Source organism: Schistocerca serialis, chromosome 3, assembly GCF_023864345.2.
Source record: "Schistocerca serialis cubense isolate TAMUIC-IGC-003099 chromosome 3, iqSchSeri2.2, whole genome shotgun sequence".
NCBI lineage: Eukaryota > Metazoa > Arthropoda > Insecta > Orthoptera > Acrididae > Schistocerca > Schistocerca serialis.
Window position 1 is genome coordinate 267,733,284 of NC_064640.1, and position 27,006 is coordinate 267,760,289.

The following is a 27,006-nucleotide window of genomic DNA, read 5'->3' on the forward strand; positions in this document are numbered from 1 at the left end:
AGAGTAGGTAGATCCTCTTGTGCAACTTTAAATACAGTTCCCGATTCCGTCTGTCGTTAAGTCCGACTCCGTTATTGCGATTTGATTGTACACAAGCAAAAGCCTGAGAATATCCACCAGACGACAGCAGAGATCTAATTCAAATAGATTGTATAATAACAAGAACTTTGCCGTGTAACGTGAGATAACGTATCCTCTAAGTCGGTCACATGGGGGACAAGTGGTGCACCGCCAGCACCTCCCTGAAGGAATCACGTAACAATGACTGTTGTCGAATCTGAAGCATCGTCGACTTATTCCGACAGGGAGACATATATACTAATAAGGAAGCGGTGCGTGTGATTGTAGTAGTAGTAGTAGTAGTAGTAGTAGTAGTGGTGGTGGTGGTAGTAGTAGTAGCAGCAGCAGCAACAGTGATGAAAGCACAGGGCTATAGTTTAACCCTTGCAAATACCGAGAGGAGGAAGGAGAGATGGGGTGTACTTTATGTCAATGTTTTTGAAAATATTGTCATCTAGCCACGCACTTCATAATTCAAAATGTCGAAAAAATATTTATTGTGTCTAAAAAAAGTCTTCTACCACATCCTTAAACGTTTTAAATGTTTCAGTCAAATTTAACCTAAATATACAAGTCTGAGTAATAGATGTGACTTTTCACAACGAATGTCATATTCAGTATAATTTTTTGTGGTGGTCATAACGTACCCACCCTTTTTTGGTCGTACATGTTACTGAAAGTGCGTTGGTACCGCTAAGTGTGTGCTAAAAGATACTTTCAGGTTTTCGATTCACTTACAGATCAGTGCCTCTTTTAAAAATACGCTGCTAATATTGGTCAAAAACAATTAACGATTTTTAATTTTTTTTAAGGTGGGCATGAAGTACACCCCGACCCCTACACCTTGGTTACACAAATGTGTTAGTATTGCTAGGGTTAACAGGTTCATAGTAGTAGAAAGGTAATAATTTGCAATAATGCACGACTGGTAAGTGCACTATTTTTTTGGCAGGGTTCTGGGGATTGATACCAGTCATAAACATGGCAGCTCCACCCTTTGCTACTTCATCAGCCTCTTAGCACAGGCGAAAAATGTTTCGCGATCGCTGACTGATGTTGCAACTTGGTTGCTAAATCTGTTACCAATTAATTGCAGACTTTTTACCTCAAGTGCAGCCTTAAATGTAAAATTTCAGTTATAGATGTCAGTTCTACCGTTGAAGTATTGGTCTCCATGGGTGGTTTCATGAGTGCAGTCGTTATCGACGTACTAAAGTCACGTTTTTGCTTCAGCATGTAGTACACTGAAAAGTCAAAGAAACGAGTACACGTGTATAATATCGTGTATGGGCCCCGCGAGCACGCAGAAGTGCCGCAACACGACGTGGCATGGACTCGACTCAGTAACGCTGGAAGGAACTGACACCATGAACCCTGCAGGACTGTCCATAAATCCGTAAGAGTATGAGGGGGTGGAGATCTCTTCTGAACAGCACGTTGCAAGGCATCCCAGGTATGCTCAATAATGTTCATGTCTGGTGAGTTTGGTGGCCAGCTGAAGTGTTAAAACTCAGAAGAGTGTTCCTGGAGCCACTCTGTAGCAATTCTGGACGTGTGAAGTGTCGCACTGTCCTGCTGGAATTGCCCAAGTCCGTCGGAATGCACAATGGACATGAACGGATGCAGGTGATCAGACAGAATGCCTACGTACGTCTCACCTGTCAGAGTGGTATCTAGACGTATCAGGAATCACACGAGTAAGCCTTCGCCTCCGAAAGCCCATATCGAAGATGTTTCGTTGAATAGTTCTCACGCTGACACTTGTTGATGGCCCAGCACCGAAACCTGCGGCCATTTACGTCATGGTTGCACTTTTGTCACGTTGAACGATTTCTTCAGTCGTCGTTGGTCCCGTTCTTCGAGGTTCTTTTTCCGGCCGCAGCGATGTCGGAGATTTGATGATTTAACGGACTGCTGATATTCACGGTACAATCGTGAAATGGTCGTACGGGAAAATCCCCACTTCATCGCTACCTCGGAGATTCTGTGTCCCATCGCTCGTGCGCCTACTATAACACCGCGTTCAAACTCATTAAAATCTTGATAACCGGCCATTGTACCAGCAGTCTAATAACTGCGCCAGACACTTGTTGTCTTATATAGGCGTTGCCGACCGCAGTGCCGCATTCGGCCTGTTTACAAATCTCTACTTTTGAATACGCATGCCTATATCAATTTCTTTGGCGCTTCAGTGTCCTTGTCTGTACTTCTTGAACTTTTTTTTTCCTGTTTTGCGACGCCTAGGCATCCCTCACGCCAAACTGGGTGTTTACCAGGACAGTGAAGGCACAGTGATGTAGGCGAACGCGTTCTCTTTGGTGACCGGCTTTATCGCAGCTACAGACTGCGTTGCCTTTACATGCCTTAGACAATACGAGCATAAACAGATGAAGCGTCAGGCTAGATGGTATTTGACTGTTTTATGGAAATAGTCTAAAATTGTTAATTATGTCATTTTATGATCGTAACACGCTTTTTTCAACATGAACTTCAGTAGTTTCTATAAAAAACGGAAATTACATTCAAATCATTTGAAAGACTGCTAAAACGCTCAATTTGAGTCACGTGATGTTTGTGACGCCCTCTCTTCTAACGTCGTAGACCTCGTCACACTAATATCTTGCTCCGGAAAAATTGTTTTTGGGTGTGCCAAAGAATGAGAAACTGTGTAAAATGTGGTTGCAACAAAATGAGTTGTGGTCACCGTGTGTGGTTTTTTTTGTTTTTTTTTTGTTATGAGGATCATAACACACCATATGAACACGTTGTCGCTTGTAGCGTAATAGGTAGCGTGCTGGACTTCAAATACACAAATCAAAAAAAGTTTTGCATCACCCCGGTTCCCAGAACTCCTGAAGATAGAAGTTGACTGTAGATATTGTATCACAGGCACAGTCTCTTTGACTGTTCGAAAAAACGGTTCAAATGGCTCTGAGCACTATGGGACTTAACATCTGAGATCATCAGTCCCCTAGACTTAGAACTATTTACACCTAACTAACCTAAGGACATCACACACATCCATGCCCGAAGCAGGATTTGAAACTGCGAAAGTAGCAGCAGCGCGGTTCCAGACTGAAGCGCCTAGAACCACTCGGCCACAGCGGCCGGCTGCCTTTGACTGTTCAGAGATGTCACTAAACCCGTCCAAAGATGTCAACAACCATGCATGGGCAGCGCCTATTAGATGGAGGGGGTCCGACAGCCGATCAGTTCCAGTCATTCCACCAGGAAGGATGATGATGATGATTGGTTTGTTGGGCGCTCAACTGTGCGGTTATCAGCACCCGTACATATTCCCAACCTTTGCTCAGTCCAATCTCGCCACTTTCATGAATGATGACGACAACACAAACACCCAGTCATCTCGAGACAGGTGAAAATCCCTGACCCCGCCGGGAATCGAACCCGGGACCACGTGCGACCGCGAGACCACGAGCTGCGGACTGCACCAGGAAGGAGGTACAAGGCTCGTGTTGTCTGTAATTCAACCATGCCTAGACGGTCAACACCGCGGTTCGATCGCGTCCGCATTGTTACTTTGTGCCAGGAAGGGCTCTCAAAAAGGAAAGTGTCCAGGCGTCTCGGAGTGAAGCAAAGCGATGCTGTTCGGAAATGGAGGAGATACATAGAAACAGGAACTGTCGATGACATGCCTCGCTCATGCCGCCTAAAGGCTACTACTGCAGCTGATGACCGCTACCTATGGATTATTGCTCGGAGGAACTCTGACAGCAACGCCACCATGTTGAATAATGCTTTTCGTGCAGCCACAGGACGTCGTGTAGCGACTCAAACTGTGCGCAACAGGCTGCATGATGCGCAACTTCACTCTCGACGTCCATGGCGAGGTCCATCTTTGCAACCAAGACACCAAGCAGCGCGGTACAGATGGGCCCAACAACATGCCGAATGGACCGCTCAGGATTGGCATCACGTTCTCTTCACCGATGAGTGTCGCATATATCTTCAACCAGACAATCGTTGGAGACGTGTTTGGAGGCAACCCGGTCAGGCCCGGACGCTTTAGACACACTGTCCAGCGAGTGCAGCAAGGTGGAGGTTCCCTGCTGGTTTGGGGTGGCATTATGTCGGGCCTTCGTACGCCGCTGGTGGTTATGTAAGAAGCCGTAACGGCTGTACGATACGTGAATGTCATCCTCCGACCGATAGTACAACCATATCGCCAGCATATTGGCGAGGCATTCGTATTCACGGACAATTCGTGCCTTGATCTTCAAGGACGACAAAGCGCGCCCCCATTGTGCACATCTTGTTAATGACTTCCTTCAGGATAACGACATCGCTCGACTAGAGTGGCCAGCATGTTCTCCAGACATGAACGCTATCGAACATGCCTGGGATAGATTGAAAAGGACTGTTTATGGACGACGTGACCCACCAACCACTCTGAGAGATCTACGCCGAATCGCCATTGAGAAGTGGGACAATCTGGATCAACAGTGCCTTAATGAACTTGTGGATAGTATGCCGTGACGAATACAGGCATGCACGAATGCAAGAGGACGTGCTACTGGGTATCAGAGGTACTGGTGTGTACAGCAATCTGGACCACCACCTCTGAAGGTCTCGCTGTATGGTGGTACAACATGGAATGTTTATGTTGATCTCTTTTCCAATTTTCTATACAGGTTCCGGAACTCTCGAAACCGAGATGATGCAAAACTTTTTTTGATGTGAGTATAATGTTAGCAAGATCTATCCTCATTGGGTGCAGGGATTTTTTTCTTCGCTTAATACTACTGTCTTCTTAACTTTACTTTATTCGTAATACAGTTTTGTAAGAGCTTTAAATTACATATCATATTACATTTTAATATCTAGTTTAAGTTATTAGCTTCATTTTATACCTGATCAATTTGAAATGAATCGCAAGGATGGTGTTAAGAAACTGTTCAAATGGTCCAAATGGCTCTGAGCACTATGGGACTTAACATCTGAGGTCATCAGTTCCCTAGAAGTTAGAACTACTTAAACCTAACTAACCTAAGTACATCACACACATCCATGCCCGAGGCAGGATTCGAACCAGCGACCGTAGCGGTCGCGCGGTTCCCGACTGAAGCGCCTAGAACCGCTCGGCCACACCGGCCGGCTAAGAAACTGTATTTCATGCCTTATGTAGCTCTTATTCTGAAGAATCCGATAATTTAACGATATCCGACCACATTACTTTTCCCAGACAAGTCGTTGAAGGCAATAATTTGGCCACTTCCAACTGGTTCCAGTGAGCCCGTTGTAAAGCTGATGACATTGCTTGGAACCTACTACGAAATGTAGTAAGATCAGGGCATTACGACAAAATGACCGTTGGTCCTGCTTAAGCACTTTTAAATCATAACGTTTCAGCAGCAGTTTGGTATGCGGTAGAACAAAAGGTACTTTAAGGATTTGCTGCGTTTTAGAACAAAAGATACTTTAAAGTTCTGCTGCGTTAACTGCATCTATTCTACGGCTTATTGCTGTTTTATTTCACTTCCGCCCCACACGCCATGAAATGCAGTCTTCACGTTTTTTATTTCCGAAACATAAAAATCTGGGTTGTTTTTGAGTAACGAAGAAACCATAAACGCATAAACTTTCGGTAGGTTTCCACTATTAACCTTCACAAAATTCTTTTCCATTGTTACTTAGAAGCTGTAAATGCGTTCTCGATAACTAAATAACCTTTCGCGGAAAAAGTACGTAAAAACTCTAGTAACTTGGCTAACACTCCTATAACGCACGTATAGCTTCGTGTTACTACTAGCCTGTAACGTTACCGGAGCGTTTTCGTCCACGTGACCAAATCTTGAAATTTAATGATTTTTAAAGCTTTAATTACATAAAAATAACATATTTTTTTAGAATAATTACCGAAAATGGTATCTCAGTGTTATAATCACTCAGAATAAGAATAATTCGAATCATATTTATAACACAGGAAAACAGTCTGTACTGACATATTGTTAACTATCACGAAGGCGTCCGATTCCTCCAGTGTAACCCCTTTTCACCTCATTTCTGCTACATTTGCACTAAATAAGGGTAATATCCCGATAGCTGTAGCAGAAATTTTCAAACAGAAGAACGGTTTGCAAGATAAAAAATTGTAAATGTTTAATACCATTACGAAATGCTTTGTTTTTATGTTTGTGTTTGTCAATTCTTCGCGATTTTATAATTTTACAATCGATCGTGATACATTTAAAAAGGTGACAATACAATTTCAGGAAGTCCATGATCAATCTCAGTGTGCTTTCACACCATCAGAAGAACAGGCTGCGTTGCTTGTCTTGACACATTTTACCTTTTATATAAGGGCAACCGTGTACACGGTACAACCTAGCTGTTCGTGTTCTTCCTTCTTCTGTGCGCTGTCGTCTTCATTCAGCCCCACAAACAACAATTTCGAAGTGTAAAGGCCTGAAAATCTTTATGAGCAGATAATGGTTCAATACTACGACGAAGCCACGAATTAGAGAAAGGACAATTGACTCTAACTTCAAACATATTGTAGAACGTGGAGGAGGGGGAGATTCCATAGCACTGGAAAACTACCTCTTGGGCGCCCACATAGAAGACACCTTGGCAATACTACAGAGTCATTTGGAAAAATTAAAGCATAGTAGAGACTGAACAATTATTTGTGGGGACAGCGCAAAGTTCATCCTGCAGCTAAGAACCTTCATGGTTTGTTATGGTTACTAATACAAATAGATAAATAATTCCTACATTTTCAACAAACTCACGTCATCCACAGCTCTTGAGCTTTCAAAGTAATTACTTTTCCCCCATTTATTTTTTGAACATATCTCTAACGCATTTCTTTCACAAATTTAGGCACTGTACTTTCCCTTTGTTGAATATATGAGGTTATCCATATCTGCATGAGTAATAGTAGTATCGATGTGTAACCATGATGTCCTGGATATTAACAAACTCGTTTCCTAATATTCTTTTAAAAAGAACAGGATAAATTCGTGTAAAGTAATGAGAAACAAAGATTCCTTTCCACGGATGATCAGCATACAGAATATTACCTGAAAGAAACTACATTCTACTACTTAAAACTGCTGTGAGTACAGACAGAAATGTATAAAATTAGCCAGTACATACCTCATCTTCAGCATTACTTCTTTCTTTGTCTCTCTCCCTGTGTCTCCTCTTTTTATGGTGTTTCTTGTGGTGTTCTTTCCGCTTTTCAGAATCTGCGAACGAAGTGATTTTATCATGTTTTCTCTATTTTGAATAATGATACTACAGAATACACATAATATTTCCGTTCCTGTGTATGTACCCGATGTTTGCATACACCAAATGATAGAGAAAGGCAATGAATACTATTTGGTTGGTGAACGTAAGTCTGTCAGGTACCCAAAGGCTGGTTTCAACACCACAGCACCTTAAAGGCATGGTCCTAGTGCGATGGGGTATACCCTTGCCTTCCTCTGACCTCTGAGCTGACTTCCCCAACCAGTTACAGGGGGACCTACAGTTTAACTTGGACTCTTAACTACAGTACACGATGGGATTTTTCAAACTAGCGAACACTAGCACAGGTGACAGAAATGGTAAGTGACATACGAATTCTAGGATTGACAGAGAATATAACACCAGACCTTTGCATTTGTAGTCTAGCACTTAACTACTGAGCCACATATTTACGAAGCTGTTATACAGAATTCCAAACGAATGTGAGAGAGCAGTTGCAGAATTATCTCTTGTTGTTAAATACCTACACAGAACGGTTATTCGAAACAATTTTTTCATGAAGTACTGCAAAAACTGTACCATGTCAAATAAAAGAATTTCTGAAACTGACAAGAATGTGTTGTTTATAAGCATTAGAGCAAAAATATCAAAATTATATAAAACATTACCGGCCTTTTCTTAATTATGAAAGGATTTTTTTAATGTTTTTAAAATTATTAGAGAACTATAACCACCGAAAAGGCTTCATTGTAAGTCACAGAATCAATTTAGTAATGACATCTAGATCAAATTACATCTCTGATTTACATCTCTGATTTTCCATTTTCTGAACGGCCCCGTGAGGATACCAAGGAAAACTTCGCGCAAGGCCGAGAATAATTATTCCATGGAGTTCTATTTGAAGCTGAATGTATATATTATTTGTAACGATCATGTTTCTGAGAGAGACCTTCCGACTGAAAGCCTGTTCAACAACGCCAAATTAACTGAAACTGTACTGTTCATTGTGCTCTTCGGGTATTCCTAAATTTATGCATGAGGCAATAAGCACATACTGCTGTATTTTTATCATTATGTGATCAATGTCATTGTCTTTTGTTTCATCTTTACCCCATTATGGTAAATCAATGTGTAGGGAGAAAAGCTCTTCTGTGTACCATAAAACTGTGTCTCTAAAGATATACTGCTGTTATATTTATTCCTATACTAACGAATCACATATCTGTGCTTTTCATTGCTCGCTCTTCATCAACACTGCTTTCACTTCATAGTAAATGTGACTGCACAATGTGGCTATGGGAAATAAAATCTTAGAAATCAGTTAGTAAGTGGACTATAAAGTGACACTACTGATCTGGATAGCGAAGCTTTGTCACAAACTTCGGCGCCCCTTTGTGCCCTTCTCTGCTGTGGAAGATGTAATTATAATTCTAATCAAAATGAAACGGACGTGAGCGAGATACATAACTTGGTGAATGGATGGTAGACGGACAATGTAAGTTCTTTGCTGGATTGAAAGAGATGAGAAATCCAGACGACGATCTAATAAAGGTGGATTGATCACGCTCCATAACATGCAAGAGCAGGATGGATACGTATAAGTGAAGTTCTAAGAGAGGCCTTTACTTAGCAGAATATGTCAAATGGATGACGACAATGTCATAAATTTTAGTCTAACGAAATATTAATACATGAGATTATTTCTTAAGTAATTTAGTTTCATGACTGAACTATAACTGAACTGTTTTCTGAAGCGTTTAGAAAATTTTGTTTTCCCCCTCAGGGGGTAATTACCTCCAAGCTGGGAACCACTGCTCTCCTGTTCTCCACCCCGGCATCTAGTAATGCTGGGACATGCTTCACACGGGAACATCGGCCCCCTCCCCTCCTCTCTCTCTCCAAAATCTTCTACACTACTTGCTCTGTTAGTTGTACGACACACATAATGAACAGCGAAGTTCAACGCTGACGTCTCACGCGCACCCCGAAGTGCACTCCACAGACAGAGGCGGCAGACTGACGCTATTGGCTGGAGCGTCACGTGGTACACTGCTCCTTGCTACTGCGCAGCGCCCCTCCACCTGCCTTCTTATGTGCACACCAGAACTCCTGTTCCCCAGCTTTCCTGGCCCTCCCTCCACAAGGCTGCTTCTGGCCGCCGCCAGTGTGATCACTTCCAGTGCCAGCAACCGTCTATTGTCCTCAGCGCAAGCCTCTGCTTATCGCTTTGGCGAGTGTGAAGTGCTTTATCGTTGTGTGATTTTCCAGTGAAAAGCTCGGCAATAAACAACGAATGCCATGCAGTGCACGCGGACAAACTATGCATCAATGAATTCATGGAGAGCTTAAACTAACCGAAAGTGATAAACGAAACAACAGAAACAAATATTCAGTGATAATGCATACTACTTAACAACGTGACTAAAGGACAATGGCAATGGAAGCTGTCCTTGCAATTTAAACACCTATACTGCGCATACCGCCGCATGAGGCAGCCCCTAGCGTTTAGCATCACACTGTTAGTATAATTATGTAAACTTCTGCAAGCCTTATCTGAAAATGCGACTGAAATTATTCGAAGGAAACAAATTAACATTTCTAGCCGCAGCCCGTCTGTAGTTATAATTCATATTATATAGTAGGTATTGAAGTAGATGTTCTCATGAAACCCTACCAACGATTAATGCTACCAATCGCGCAAGGATTAGGCTAATTAGTGGCTGCTAAGGACACTGTTAGAAAATTTCAACACAGGAATGAAGCAATAAGACATTAATTACGCACTTTTGACTTCAACACAGCCTGTGTCCCCATATTAGTCATTTTCCCCATTATTGTTTGGTTCCTAAACGGCAAACAATAACTCAATACGTGCCCTTGTGATACCTATGAATTTGTGCTGAGACGTTTCTTATTCAGTGGTGTATCTTAGTATTCCGAGATGCATACAACATTCCTACGATATAATCAACTGGGAGGTCGGCAGTAGATTATGAATCACACTGGAATTCCTGTCATAAGTGGAATCCACGGTAGATACCTCCTTGATTTTAATATCAATTTGGAGCAGTAACTAGAAGCACTAGGGAAAAGAAGCTTGTATACCATCCTACCCATAAATTGTCCTCAATATAAGATACTGTAGCAAGCGGGTGAGCCAACAGAAATCGTTCTAGAGTGCCCTAGTAAAGGCAAACGGCAACACTTGGCACCGAGTGGTGCATATAAAATCATTTGAAAGTAGTGTGGAAAAGCGTATATTGGCCGGTTAAGCAGAGCTGTGGCAACTAGGTTACGTGAACATGAGATAAGCTGGCTATTAACGAAGAAAGATTTGACCTCTGCTGGTCATCCTTAAAAAAAAAAAAAAAGTTATGTGAAATCTTATGGGAGTTAACTGCTAAGGTCATCAGTCCCTAAGCTTACACACTACTTAACCTAAATTATCCTAAGGACAAACACACACACCCATGCCCGAGGGAGGACTCGAACCTCCGCCGGGACCAGCCGCACAGTCCATGACTGCAGCGCCAAAGACCGCCCGGCTAATCCCGCGCGGCGGATCATCCTTTAGAACAAAACCATTCACATGATGTGTTATGTGAAATTTTACATTCTGTCAAGAAAAGCAGAAAGATGATCCGAATGGAAACACTGGAAATCAACGAACACGTGACACAGAACGCCAGCCATGAATTAAATGATCAGACTCAATCTCCATTTTCCTCTTTGTTACACTACGTTTTTGAATAGTTTTCACTTAGCAATCTGCTGGAACGACTACGAAAAATAACCAGGGTCGCAGCAGTTATTTATATTGTGGCAGTATCTTGTACGAGTATTGTTTTCGATAACACTTAGGCTTCCGCTTGTTGTTTCTCCTGAGGCAGTGGCCCCAAAACCGTCTTCAGAACGCCATTTTATTTATGGACTTACGAAATAATTTAATAAGACATAGCTGCTAATGTTCCCATAATTCAGTTTCACGTGCTCAATCGAAATAATGAATAGTCTGTTGCTATTCGAAGAATACCCAAAGAAAGACGTTTTTGCTCACTACGTTCAGATTCACGACTACTAGCTACATATTATATTAAAGAACAGCATATACCTCGGGCCGTCCATCTTCTACAAAAAATTAAAAAAAAAAAAAAAAACAGCACGAATGCGTATGGCACTGTTCATTCCGTCTTCTGCCTCTCTAGTTAAGTATGGTATTGAGATAATATGTACGACAAAATTTGCACCGGAAAGTAAATCATTTGTATTTAGTCCAGAAACTGCGTACGTTTTTTTACTATTTTACTCTGTCAATTTCAGTGTTACTTTGATATCAAAATACCGGCGATTTTGCTCAACAAGAAAGGGCACGAGTCAGCCCGGTGGTGAGATGTGATGTATGTAAAGCAGATCCCCCAAATATTTATGAATCAATTGGAAAGTTCCCAAAAGGGATAGCCCCCTATTCCGGTCTCTTTTGAAGAGATGGACGACAGCAGATAGACAATAAGCTGACAAACTATTTGCAAAGTATCTTCATACGGCGTAGAACTCCCATAATTACTGGCAGTATGAAAGTAGTGCGAAACAGAATGAAAGACTTAGAACTTCAGTCACTGCGCTTCCTAAAAGTTGCACTTAAGTTGCTATCAAATGTCGTTCTTTCCACCACTGAAGAATGGAATAGCAAAAGTTTTCGTAGTCAACCTCCTCACTGGTTTATGTGGCCCGCCAACATTTCTTCTTTTGTGCCAATTACCTCCCTCTCCGAGTAGCATTTGGGGCGGGGGGGGGGGGGGGAGTTAAGGGGTTTTATAGTGGTGAAAATGTTCGCCCCCTCATACACCTTATGATGATTTGCGGAGTAAAAACCCAGATGTAGAACGACAGCTCGTCTTTTGCGGAAAATTATGTAGACCATGTATAAAAGGAGCTGCCCTTATATCGTTCAAGTTGCTAACTGAACCAGTTTCACTTTGTAAGATTATTCGATGGCTCCGAGTACAGATAATGTTGAATCATCCTGTAATACATAGTGAGCATCTATTTCCCACCGCGTGTTCAATGTTCACTCGAAGATCCTTAGCGTTACCACGTTTAAGTGGTAGTAACCTAGTAACTTCTTCCTTAGTATTTTTTAAAAGTCTGACGTGTGCTTATCTCAACACTAAAAAGTTAGGTTCTATTTTTACTGCTTCCCAAACCAGTTCTAGAATTCCAAAACGTTCACCTTTGATGAATGTGGCAGTGGTCCAGCAAATAAATCGTCATCGTCATTGTAGAAAAAAGGCTCATTTTCTCATGAATATATTGTCATAATTCTTATTTTTTATCTCATCTATCATTCCATCTCTGATATAGCTCTACCGTATAAACACTATAATGATTCAAATGGCTCTGAGCACTATGGAACTTAACATCTGAGGTCATCAGTCCCCTAGAACTTAGAACTACTTAAACCTAACTAACCTAAGGCCATCACACACATCCATGACCGAGGCAGGATTCGAACCTGCGACCGTAGCGGTCGCAGACTGAAGCGCCTAGAACCGCTCGGCCACACCGGCCGGCAAACAGTATAATGGTTTAAACAATTGGACCACGAAGTGGGCGTCCACATTCTATGACATGTCGATGAATGTGGTAAACAACCGACACCCCAGGAAGGTCGGCCGGAACGAATATGAACCACGTGGAATTGAAAAAATACTGAAATCCCCTCCTCCTGCCTCCAAATGGCTCTGAGCACTATGGGACTCAACTGCTGTGGTCATCGGTCCCCTAGAACTTAGAACTACTTAAACCTAACTAACCTAAGGACATCACACACATCCATGCCCGAGGCAGGATTCGAACCTGCGACCGGAGCGGTCACGCGGTTCCAGACTGAAGCGCCTTTAACCGCACGGCCACACCGGCCGGCCCTCCTGCCTCCAACAGTATGACATACGGATTATCGGTCCACCACACCAACAGATTAAAAACATACATGTGAAACGTCGGACACGTAGGATTAACAATACTGGAGAGACTGATTCGGCATTGCGACAGATATCCCTCCATGGAGTAGTGGGTCAGCAGCCTCATGAGAAAGCTTCCGGAATATGATTCTAGTGTAAGCAAATTAATCGAAATCTGTTTGTTTTTTGCCAGTGGCTAATATTTGAACAAAAAACCTTCACTATTTAACACTTTCTGCTATTAATATGTGCAGAAAATAAACGTAACCCTGCGAATACACTATCTCAACACTTGGCTACGTTACTGCATTTTACATACTAACATAAACATGTCAGTTGAGGAGACCATGTATTCTTCACAGGGTTTCACAACCAGAGATGTAGCTCTTTTGATGAAAAATACGGGACAGAAATACCTTCCGATGGACAGTGCACAAGGTAACATCGAAACCATCTTCACTGTTTGTAAACGAGTACAGCTAACCGATTGTGAAATTCTCGACTTATCGATCGCCTCGCTACAATTCTAACGCTGACAAGAAATTAGGGAACATCTCCCTCAGAAAATTTGGCGCGTGTGTTGTCCAGGAGATATCAGCCATCATCTACATTGGGGATACATGATCGACCGCTCCCAGTATTCCGCTAGCACATAGTTGTCTTCTTCGGCACTTGGAAGGGCAGTACTTCGCATCCTCAGTCAGTTCTCCCTTGTCTAATAATCCCACCGCGAATGCATAAAGATTGTCGTGTTTGTAATGTTACATTCTATCGATGGTCGTTTATCGCTGAACACTACACCGATCAGAATTGCTGTATACACCAGAAGATAACAGACGTAGCCAAACACAGAGAGGGCGTCACACGTCAGCTTCCATAGAGGCGCAACATAGTTGTGGTCATAAGCCGTACGGGGCACACACAACACAGGCTATATTATGATTCCGCCTAACGTCACGTAAATAGTTCTCACGTAGACATTCATCAGCCAAACGCTGATATAAGTAGATGCAGGGCACCACACCGCCGTCAGTATCCGGAGTGTATCAACAGTTAGTTAGACAGTATCAACACTGTGCCTCAAGACATCGTCAGCACGTATTTGCAGTCGCCCCGCAGAAGGGCTCAAATGGGCATTCTACTGATTCTATTACTCTTCGTTCATTGGATTTTCGACCAGATCAGAGTTCATAGACAGATTAGCTTCAGTGAACTTTGAGCTACATTGGCTCGCGTCGTCTTCCCGCTCGAGTTACGTAATGTATACTTTCTAGTAATAAATTATTGTAGATCATTGCTAATCTGTGTTGCCATAATTTTTACCGTAGTTTGCCTAATGTTATTTGGCTTTGTGAAGAGGCTGTACAGCTACTACGTTCAAGCAAGCCACCTAACAGCAACTTGTTTAGGTGGTAAATGGTTCCCTTACTGCCACAGTGGGCACAACAAGAATAACGAAGAGTCTGGCAGCTACTACAGCAATAAGCAATGGAAGAATGAGCGTAGCCACGTCTTCTGGTGGCCGTTTAATATCGTTTTCCTCCCTCATTTGCACAGTTACCGCAAGTCATGAAATGTATTTGCAAGTTGCGAACCACCGCAACTATACAGTTTACTGGAAACAAACGGTAAATTTTGCTAGGCCAGGTTCAAAATGGTTCAAATGGCTCTGAGCACTATGGGACTTAACATCTATGGTCATCAGTCCCCTAGAACTTAGAACTACTTAAACCTAACTAACCTAAGGACAGCACACAACACCCAGCCATTATGAGGCAGAGAAAATCCCTGACCCCGCCGGGAATCGAACCCGGGAACCCGGGCGTGGGAAGCGAGAACGCTACCGCACGACCACGAGATGCGGGCGCTAGGCCAGGAATCGAACCCAGTTTTCCCGGTTCGGCATATATTTTCAATTGTTTCCAGTAAATTGCATAGCTGTGTTGGTACAGTATGTGCATTTTGCAGAAACATTTCATCATTTAATACGCATACAAACCGTCAGCGGCATTGTTCCTTCGGACGTGCTTGCACTGCATCAAACTTCAAGGGCACTGTCAAATAGAGACATCTGCATGATTAATCTGCAATTCAGAATTAAATTCCCGGCAGAGGGTTCATCAAACCGCCTTCAAGCTATTTCTCTACCATTCTACTCTCGGATGGGGCGTGGAAAAATCGAGACGTAAATTTTTCTGTGCGAGCTCTGATTTCTCTTATTTTATTATGATGGTCATTTCTCCCTCTATAGGTGGGCGCCAACAAAATATTTTCGCAATCGGAGAAGAAAGTTGATGATTAAAATTTCCCAAGACGATACTGCCGTAACGAAAAACGCCTTTGTTTTAATGATTGCCACCGCAATTCAAGTATCATGTCCTTGGCACTCTCCACTCTTTCGCGATAATACAAAACGAGCTCCCATTTAACGAACTTTTTCGATGTCCTCCGTCAATCCCATCTGGTGCGGATCTCACATCGTACAGCTATACTCCAGGAGATGGCGGACATGTATGGTGTAAGCTGTCTCTGTAACAGACCTTTTGCATTTTCTAAGTGTTCTGATAATAAATCGCAGTCTTTGGTTTGCTTTCCCCACTACATTATCTACGTGATAGCTTCAATTTAAGTTATTCGTAACTGTAATCCATAAGTATTTAGTTAAATTTACAGTCTTTGTATTTGTGCAGTTTATCATGTAACCGAAATTTAGCGGATTTGTTTTAGTAGAAAGTGGATGACTTCCACTTTTCATTGTTTGGAGTCAATTGCCACTTTTCGCACCCCACAAATATCTTGTCTACTCATTTTGCAATTAGTTTTATCATCTGATGACTTTAAGGACAATAAACGACAGCATCATCTGCAAAAAATCTAAGAGGGCTGCTCAGACTGTCTCGTATGTCGCTTATGTAGATCAGCGACAGCAGAGGGCCTAATAGGACTTCCTTGGGAACTTAATGTAAAAAAGGGCATTCAAAAAGTTTTGCACAGTCGTCTCTAACTTTTTTATTTTTTGCATGAAGAGAATGAAATTTTTTGTGAATATACTTGAAACATTTAGCTACAAGCTGGTATATACAAGTGTTTTATTTTATTTACAAGTGAGCCATAATGGACCGAGAAGTAGATGTCAGGTTGTGACAACCGTCGGTGATAGAGTTCCTCTTCAAGACCGGCGATGACTCTGCCACATCGATTCACAGGAAGTTGCTCCCTGTTTATGGGGAGGACACAGTTGATCGCAGCAGTATCCAGCGGTGGTTGCAGAGGCTTGAAGAAGGTTATTTCTCTCTACTGGACAATCCACGATGCGGTAGACCACCGACGGCAGTGAGTGATATGAATAAGGAGACCATTGATCAAATCATACAAAATGACAGATGAGTGACGACACGACAGCTTGCTGAAATGACTAGTTTGTCATTGGGTAGTGTGATATCACTGGTACAATCACTAGGGTACAGAAAAATCTGTGCACGTTGGATGCCTGGATTACTGACAAGAGAAATGAAAGCGATAAGGAAGAACGTGTGCGAGGGTCTTATGAAGACCTTTACTGAAGAGCGGAAACAGTGTTTTGACGGCGTCACTACCCAGGATGAAACATGGTTGTTTTTGTCCGAACCTGAGAGCAAAGCCCAATCCATGGAGTGGCGTCACCCGGGTTCCCCTCGGAAGAAGAAACCAAGACTTTCAGGAACAGCGCGCAGAAAGGTGAGGGCCTCCTTCTTCTGGGATCAGTGTGGTGCCATTTTCATTGACTTTCTGGAACCTGGCTCCACAATTAACCGGGACCGTTGCTGGACAAGCTGCGACGTGCCATCAAGACCCACAGACCACAGCTTCAGGGTCAGCTCATCAGACTACACTATAACAATGCCAAACCCCATACAGACCTTATGGCGCAGGAGAAAATCAGGAAAATGAGTTGGAAAATTGTTCCTTATCCTCCATACAGTCCGGACTTGGCTCCGTCTGATTTTTACCTCTTTGGTCGTCTGAAGGCCCGCCTGCGCGGTAAAACAGTTGATAGTGAGAAAGACCTTATTTCCTGTGTCAAGCAATGGCGTAAAAGTCAGTTCCCAGAATTTTACCAAAGTGCATCTACATCATGGAAAGACGTTGGGCCAAATGCGTCACAGCTGATGGAGGCTACGTCGAGTAAGCTCAATGTATAGCTAAATGTTCCAAGTATGTTCACAAACGTTTTCATTCTCCTCCTGCAAAAAATTAAAAAATCAGAGACGACTGTGCAAAACTTTTTGAACGTCCGTCGTACCATAAGTTAGTTATGGCCGGCAGCGTAAGTGTTACGATTAGGTTTCGTCGTGTGGTTTATCTATCTGTGTGGGATGTTTTAATTTACACAATGAAATTTGTGAAACGAGCAGCAAAAGAAGCAGAAAAGTTATAGAGCTATTACTATCCTGTACAGCGAACTCGATAGTTAACTATGAGCGTGTGAATGTACCCCAAGCGGAACAGTACAACTGTCACAGTTATTCTGCGAGCGCGGGAAACGGCAGTCACGCAACAGCCATGTTAAAACGTGTTTGACTACCTATCACTTTATTTTATAACTCTGAATGTACGGAATAGAAAAGTAACAATCCTTTAAGGTTCCTGACGAAAGGAAATTCTCAAAAAATTTCGGAGACGGAAAAACAATGTTATGAAACAGGCAGTCAAATATTTTAATTTTACCACAACTTACAAATACATTTATTTTTTATTTTATCCACTGGCTAACGTATGCTATGTTTGCTTTCTAATGGCTATGGCAAACTATGATAACGACTATAAAAGAAAATTTATACTACTGTTGATATAATACAGTCTCTGTTGTTGACTTCTAATTTCTAATCAAACAGTAACTGTTTATAATGCGTAGCTGTGTAAGTCGACTTAGATATGTTTGTCTACATGAAAAATAGGCAGTTAACGGCATCGTCTATCACTGATTACTTGGCTCGCAAGTAGAGCCTACTCGAAAACGGTGTCCATCTAAAAGTCTTATTCAAACACGTTCTGCAAATAAACTGCCTAAGAAAAATGTAAAGATTTACAAGAAATAAATTACCCTTATTAGTTGTCAGCAGAACTGCTGGCTCCAAAAAGCGCCACAAATTGCGGCCGCTGACGTCGATGTTGTTCACTGTGCAATTTATTTTGGGCACCCGATACAAGTAAATTCTTGTTATAATTTTTCTCAAATGGCTCTGAGCACTATGGGACTTAACTGCTGTGGTCATCAGTCCCCTAGAACTTAGAACTACTTAAACCTAACTAACCTAAGGACATCACACACATCCATGCCCGAGGCAGGATTCGAACCTGCGACCGTAACGGTCACGCGGTTCCAGACTGTAGCGCCTAGAAACGCACGGCCACTCCGGCCGGCTAATTTTTCTCTTTTTTGTTTTAAGTGATTTATTAATTGGATATTGTATCGGTACATTAACCCTGTAGTCTGATCATCAAACAACAATTTTCAAATTAGATATTAAACATCTGAGCACCAAGTACTGTTATCAACGCAAGAGTCTTGTAAACCTAGACGAACCATACACATGCACTCCATTCTCCACACCCCGTTAAGCGCCGCATTCTCGATGTGATATATTTGATCTCTACAGGAAGTTATCTTTCTAAACAATTTATACCACTAAACGATTGTTATATCGATTAGTTTCTTGGGGCATTTGAGGATGTCGGCCAAGAAAACTGTTTAAGGAAATACGTACCCTCAAGCTAGTGGTTATTTTTACTGACGACATTTTATTTGCAAATAACTTGTTCTACAGATAAAGTGCTATTTAATTCGTAATTTTTCACGAGACAAGAGAGATACTCACAGAAACCCTTGACTATTAACTTTTCCTTTTAAGATGCAGTTATGCCGCCTCGTATTATCCCACCTCGTTTCCTTGATCTTCAGCAGCACTTTTATCCTTCTTATCGGTTGTCTCTCCAGTCTTATCTATATTATTCCTGCAACGTCCCATGGATTCCATCTCTTATTCTGCTATGTATCCCTGACAGTGATACATCCAACTCATGAAAATAGACTTTGAGATATCGTATTCAATAGGATATAATATTAGATATACCTCTCAGTGTCCGACATAACATCTTCGCTAGTACCGCCCTGTCAGTCTGCGACACACTATCTATTCACGACATATAGCAAGACAGACTATCCTTGATACATTCTCAGTAGCTGCGATGGAATTGTAAATCAATTGTGGGCTGTGAGTTACTATCTTTCACACTAAAACTGTAGCTTCGTTGCTTTTTTTTCTTTTTAATATGATGGAGGAAGTTATCGTCGAACACTAATCTGTAATATCTACATATCTTTTCTTTTTTTTTTAATTTACAATGCCTAATGCCTCACTGATGGCATCTTCAGTTGATTACCCTTTCCGGAACCCATATTGATTTTCAAAGTCTATTCAGTTCTTTTAGCTCCGGTAAACCTTAAGTAACCAGCTTATCTTGCACTTTCGCTAAATTATTTATAATGAATTTGGGTCTATAGAATTTAGTCAATGTAGGATCCCTAACGCTACCTTTACGATTTCTTACGGATGAGTGCCCTCATCTTGTAATCCTCTCTTGAGTTTTCCGTGGGTTCCCTAAATCGATTAAACCTAATGCAAATATATAAAGCCAATCTCTTTCCCTATACTCATCCTACCCAATTTTGGACTCTGCTCCATATGACCTGCCGGCCGCTGTGGACGAGCGGATCTAGGCGCTTCAGTTAGGAACCGCGCGACTGCTACGGTTGCAGGTTCTAATCCTGCCTCGGGCATGGATGTGAGTGATGTCCTTAGGTTAGTTAGGTTTAAGTAGTTCTAAGTTCTAGGGGACTGATGAGCTAAGATATTAGGTCCCATAGTGCTCAGAGCCATTTGCACCATTTGAACCACATGACCTCGTTGTCGACGGATAGTTAAACAATATTCCATCCTATCTCTTAAGTACAAAAACTATCTTCCTTGTTTATTTGGTTTTCTTATATATGTGCAGATCCAAAAAAGATAGTGCTACCTAGTTTTTAGGCCTCTAACTTCACTTCTGCTGGTATCTTTGTTGATGTAGCTATGTAAAAGTTGCGAGCTTTTCAGCATCATCCCTAAAATTAACTTTTTTTCCTCCAACTCTGTGATACGACTTTCCTGCCTGGACTGAAACATCCGACATAGTAGCTTCTTCTTACATTTATTTCCCAGCCTGTGGTTTCTTGTACGTCGGCGAACACAGTCAACAAATGGTAACGCGTCGTGGTAGTTTCGGAGGCACAGTACAGAGGCCAAGAATGTTTCAGGGAAATTCATCCGTTGTATCTCCTACACAAATGAAGATCGAAACTAGGTGTAAATTTTTATCTATCTATCGACTAAACGACTGCCTTAGTGCGAGTTGTAAGCTGCCGATTCGTGTGATTTCCGGTATAGGTCATGTAGCACCTAGCTAACTCACTCACTCCTCGGTCGGTTACGAGAATCAAGTACCTGGATATGTTGGAAATCTGGCTGTTTACAGAATTGCGTGTACATGCTGAAAATTTTACTTTGTATCAGGACATAGCACCACCGCACTGCAGCCTACGTGTGGGAGCATATCTTAACAATGAGGTGCTTCAACAGTGGTTTGGGCGTAAGGGGAGTACTGATCTCGCATTTCACCATTGGTCTCCATGTCCCCTGATCAAGGTATGAGATATTTTTCTTTTCTTCTTTTTTTTGTGGGGAGTTATGAAATACTACTCCGGCTATACTATATGATCAACGTACAGGTCTATTACAAATGATTGAAGCGATTTCATAAATTCACTGTAGCTCCATTCATTGACATATGGTCACAACACACTACAGATACGTAGAAAAACTCATAAAGTTTTGTTCGGCTGAAGCCGCACTTCAGGTTTCTGCCGCCAGAGCGCTCGAGAGCGCAGTGAGACAAAATGGCGACAGGAGCCGAGAAAGCGTATGTCGTGCTTGAAATGCACTCACATCAGTCAGTCATAACAGTGCAACGACACTTCAGGACGAAGTTCAACAAAGATCCACCAACTGCTAACTCCATTCGACGATGGTATGCGCAGTTTAAAGCTTCTGGATGCCTCTGTAAGAGGAAATCAACGGGTCGGCCTGCAGTGAGCGAAGAAACGGTTGAACGCGTGCGGGCAAGTTTCACGCGTAGCCCGCGGAAGTCGACAAATAAAGCAAGCAGGGAGCTAAACGTACCACAGCCGACGGTTTGGAAAATCTTACGGAAAAGGCTAAAGCAGGGGCCTTACCGTTTACAATTGCTACAAGCCCTGACACCCGATGACAAAATCAAACGCTTTGAATTTTCGGCGCGGTTGCAACAGCTCATGGAAGAGGATGCGTTCAGTGCGAAACTTGTTTTCAGTGATGAAGCAACATTTTTTCTTAATGGTGAAGTGAACAGACACAATGTGCGAATCTGGGCGGTAGAGAATCCTCACGCATTCGTGCAGCAAATTTGCAATTCACCAAAAGTTAACGTGTTTTGTGCAATCTCATGGTTTAAAGTTTACGGCCCCTTTTTCTTCTGGGAAAAAAACGTTACAGGACACGTGTCTCTGGACATGCTGGAAAATTGGCTCATGCCACAACTGGAGACCGACAGCGCCGACTTCATCTTTCAACAGGATGGTGCTCCACCGCACTTCCATCATGATGTTCGGCATTTCTTAAACAGGAGATTGGAAAACCGATGGATCGGTCGTGGTGGAGATCATGATCAGCAATTCATGTCACGGCCTCCACGCTCTCCCGACTTAACCCCATGTGATTTCTTTCTGTGGGGTTATGTGAAAGATTCAGTGTTTAAACCTCCTCTACCAAGAAACGTGCCAGAACTGCGAGCTCGTATCAACGATGCTTTCGAACTCATTGATGGGGACATGCTGTGCCGAGTGTGGGAGGAACTTGATTATCGGCTTGATGTCTGCCGAATCACTAAAGGGGCACATATAGAACATTTGTGAATGCCTAAAAAGCCTTTTGAGTTTTTGTATGTGTGTGCAAAGCATTGTGAAAATATCTAAAATAATAAAGTTATTGTAGAGCTGTGAAATCGCTTCAATCATTTGTAATAACCCTGTATTAGGACACCCTATGAAATGCGGAATTGTCGCGAGAGGCGGACCCGCCAAAATAAAAGAAGGCGATAAGTACAGTGTTCTCAGTAGAGAAACAGTAACAGCGGATTGGGTCGATCAGGAAAGCTCAGTGACTTCGAACGTGAAATAGTCACTGGATACCACCTGAGTAACAAATCCATCACGGACATTCCAACCCTTCTAAAAGTGCCCAAGTCAACTGTTAGTGATGTGATTGAGAGGTGGAAATGCGAAGCAACAACCACAGCTACACATAGACTCAGGCAGACATCATATACTGAAGGACACGGACCGTCGAACATTGCTGAGGGTGGTTTTAAAAAATCACATGAAATCAGCAAAAGCGATCACCCGTGAATTCCAAAGTGCTGCCAGCAGTTCAGCTAGCACAATGACGGTGCGTAGGGAGTTAAAAAGAATGGGGTACAATGGTAGAACAGCTCCTCATAAGCCACACACTTCTGTAGTCAATGCTAAGCGATGCTGGAGGTGGTGTAAAGAGCGACGACCGCTGGACAGTAGGTGAATGGAAACGAATGATTTACACAATACGATGTCACGTTTTCTGTCATCATGGGCAGTGAGAACAGTAACGTACGGAAGAGGTCTTATAGTACCGGGTGTTTTTCGTGGGTAGGGTGTGATCTTATGACGCTTAAGTTAACGCTAAATGTGGAAGGATATGAACACAATATCGTGTACTATGTACTGTAGAGGAACAGTTCGAGACGATGATTTATTGTATCAGCATGACAGTGCACTGTGAGTCAATGGTTTGTGGACAACAATATTTCTGAAATGGACTGGCCTGAGTTCCAACATGAACTGAATGGGGCCCCTCTTGAATGAGTTACAACGTAAACATTGCTCCAGATCCCAGTGTCCAACAGCATTACCTTATCTGGTTTCGTCTCCAGAAGAGACTGCCATTTCTCCAGACATTCAGACACCTCACTGAAAGTGTCCTCAGCAAAGTTCAAGCCATCAAAAGGTGGACACATACGATATTAATGGCCACTAACATATATCCGTATATCTTTTATCAGACAGTGTACGTTCCCAACCTTAAAATAACAATCGGCGACTTTGACGCCGCATTAGAAAGACAATGACTGAAGCTAACTGAGATTACTCGCAATACTATTGCGCGATTTTGTCTGACTTCTGGATATCTGCAGAGAAATATCTCATACAAGGAAATGGCTCCAAGTGGAACTTAACGAAACAGTCGCGAAGACGAGACGCTCTCTGCTGAAACGGCGTAAGGTGGACGCGGCTGACAGGAAAGGCAGCTGACGCAGCGCTGCGAAGCCTCGTGCTGCCAATTGCAAACGCAACGACATGGCGTGTGCTGACGCGTCATCGCAGAACTGAATCACGCTCCGCAACAGCCTCTCCTCACACGTGACGTGTGGACGCCGCTTAATGACGCCGCGTAATTTACATCGTATACCGATTTGACAAGCAGCACTACGTCGCTACAAACGTTTGCCATCTGTGATTGCAAACACCGATTAGCAATAACCACTTTATCTTTACGGAAACGATGCCTAAACAATGGGCTTTCACATTTGAAATTGTAAGATTTATTTGACTAAGTAGTGTACTGCAGCCCGCCCGGTTGGCCGTGCGGTCTAACGCACGGCTTTCCGGGCGGGAAGGAGCGCCTGGTCCCCGGCACGAATCCGCCCGGCGGACTTGTGTCGAGGTCCGGTGAACCGGCCAGCCTGTGGATGGTTTTTAGGAGGTTTTCCATCTGCCTCGGCGAATGCGGGCTGGTTCCCCTTATTCCGCCTCAGTTACACTATGTCGACGATTGCTGCGCAAACGAGTTCTCCACGTACGCGTATACCACCATTACTCTACCACGCAAACATGGGGGTTACACTCGTCTGGTATGAGACGTTCCTTGGGGGAGGGGTCCACCGGGGGCCGCACAGCACAATAACCCTGGGTACGGTGTGGGGCGGCAGAGGGGTGAAGTGGACTGCGGTAGTCGTCGTGGGGTTGTGGACCACCGCGGCTGCGGCGGGGACGGAGCCTCTCCTTCGTTTCTAGGCCCCCGGTAACATACAATACAATACAATAAGTAGTGTACTGCACAGTATTAAAAATGGATGTAATACTTTCGACTAGGAAACTTGCTAGAGTGTCTTCATGTTGACTGATGGAAACCCACCAGGACAGACGCTGGACTGTAAAATAAATGCTAGTGATCCTGGCTTTCAACTGTTTGTGCAGACTATAAGCATTTTTCGACTGCCCAAAAACGTCCCTACTCACGGTCGCGATGTAAAAAGTGAAACTGTGGATGTTTTAAATAGTCTGAAATATTTGCAAATATGATAGACCGCCCACCGGCACTTCTATCCCAACAAACCGTATCAAATGTGATATTAGCCACTAATGCAACTTGTGAAGCATGGAAAACGAAACTGGGAGTTCATACAAACGTGAAAATTATTCATGACTCTGCGTGTTTCTTGAAGAGTACATAACCATCATCACATATGGCAAAATTTAAAAGTCAACTCGTACTCTCTGATAAGTTTGAAATTCATTCAGTATGTTGTCCGCACATCCACTGACTGAAGCTAAATTTAACGTTGCCGTCTGAGTTAAGCTCAGTCGCAGATAGAGAAGTACTGAACGTAGGAGGCTGTTTTAGCTGTTATCTAGTGAGGGGATGCGTGGTACGAGTCGCAGGTCTTGGTTACGTCAGTTTTCTTTTGTGATACAAATTCTGTGCTGCTTTTCACTCTACAGGGGTAAGGGGTAGCTCAGGAGGATGGTACTGTCACTTTAAAATGGCTGAAAAAAGCAATGACGAGGACTGTCTACCTACAGGAAGGCTTCTTCGGGTATTATTTCTGAAGAACAAACCATCCGTTGCAGCTCTGTAAATAAATTGTTTTTTAGTGGGGCGGGTGATTGCGTGAATGGTAACACGTTCTGTAGAATGCCAGATATATTGAGTAGGGGAAAAATGAACTGTAACATACTGTATGAAGCAACAAAATACTAAACGGAAGTGTCAATTATATGTATCCATAAATACATCAATGTCCTTCCCTCATTGTTTACTTTCAGAGCTTGTGCTCGAAACAGATTGATATTCTGACGAACAAGTTGCACTTACCGTCATTCTGGATAAATTCATTTTATAACCACCTCTTAAAGTAGACCCTTTTAAAATGTTAAACTTAAAATAAATTACCTCAATAGGAAACCAATCCACTCACCATACAGTAACGCACGCTGACTTAACATAAAAAGCGTCTAAAATATTTGAAGTACTTCAGTTACTTTAAAAAAGTTACACCTGCCATAAAATACACCGAAGAAAAAAAAAAAAAACAACAAATATCTCCAAAAGTGTATCTTTAATCTTAAAGAAACTATGCCCAACATACTTTATCAGTACCCGCCATACGTTGGTAACATTAAATCTGCTACGTAAGTTTTTCAGAGCGACTCTTAAAATCATTGCACAACAGACCGTAACTCATCGCCGTGCCCTGTGCGCGGACGGCTGAGGGAGTTTGCCCGTGTATCTAAAAACTGGTGGCGGCGTCGAGAAAGCCTTACTTGGCCTCCCCAGTCTAGGTCATTCTCAACTTGGTAAACCTGCTGATTTTTTTGTGTTGCAGACGGAACAAATTGGTTAGATGTTAGTTACCTTCAAATTGTTTCTAGTACCAGTAGCTTCCCCTCGACTTTTCTAAGTGTGGAATAAATGGAATAAGCGGACTCAGTTATCTTGATACTGCTACTCACAAATCAGACTGACTGTTTGGCTGAGAATGACCCACTTCTTGTCCAATAAGGCGTTGGAAAAGAAACTAGTAGCTCAAACATAATTCTACAGACTGAACAAAAACCCAATAAAACAGGAAGAGAGAGAGAGATTTGGATTTAACGTCCCACTGGCGACAAGGTCATTAGAAACGGAGCATAAGATCGTATTGGACATGGACAGAGAAAGAAAGAGGCTATGCCGTCTTCAAAGGAATTATCTCGGCATTTGCCTGAAGCTATTTAGGGAAACTACGGAAAGGCTAAATCTGGATGGCTGGACGGCGATTTGAAGTCGCTCCTCCTGAATGTGAGAGCAATCTGTTAACTACAACGCTATTTCGCTTAGTATCACACGTAAGGAGCAGTCAAATTAAAGCGAAATAGATGGAGAAAAAGTAAATAAACTGATTATTGCCATAACTGTTAATACATTTCACCCACTGTGAGACAAGACTGTCAATGCCTTCATGAAAAAGGTTGCGGGTTGCCTACAGAATCAACATTCTACCCAGGCGTGCACTTCTTCGTCCGAAGAAAATCGACGACCGTGGATGCCTCTCTGCATGATTCCAAAAATATGGAAACCGTTGGGGACAAAAGGCTCAAATGGCTCTGAGCACTATGGGACTTAACATCTGAGGACATCAGTCCCCTAGACTTAGAACTACTTAAACTTAACTAACCTAAGGACATCACACACATCCATGCCCGAGGCACCGTAGCGGTCGCCTGGTTCCGGACTGAAGCTCCTAAAACCGCTCAGCCACAACGGCCGGCGTATGGGGCAGATCAAGACAGCATGGAGTACGT

The 27,006-nt window shown here is 42.7% G+C and overlaps 1 protein-coding gene across 1 annotated transcript in view; it reads right to left on the bottom strand.

Moving 5' to 3' along the window:
• Positions 1 to 27,006, bottom strand: part of LOC126470781 (uncharacterized) — a 445,574-nt gene that overhangs the window by 254,511 nt on the left and 164,057 nt on the right. The window contains exon 2 of the mRNA XM_050098790.1: positions 7,180 to 7,271. Within this exon, the coding sequence (XP_049954747.1) occupies positions 7,180 to 7,271 (92 nt within the window). The remainder of the gene's footprint in view (positions 1 to 7,179; positions 7,272 to 27,006) is intronic.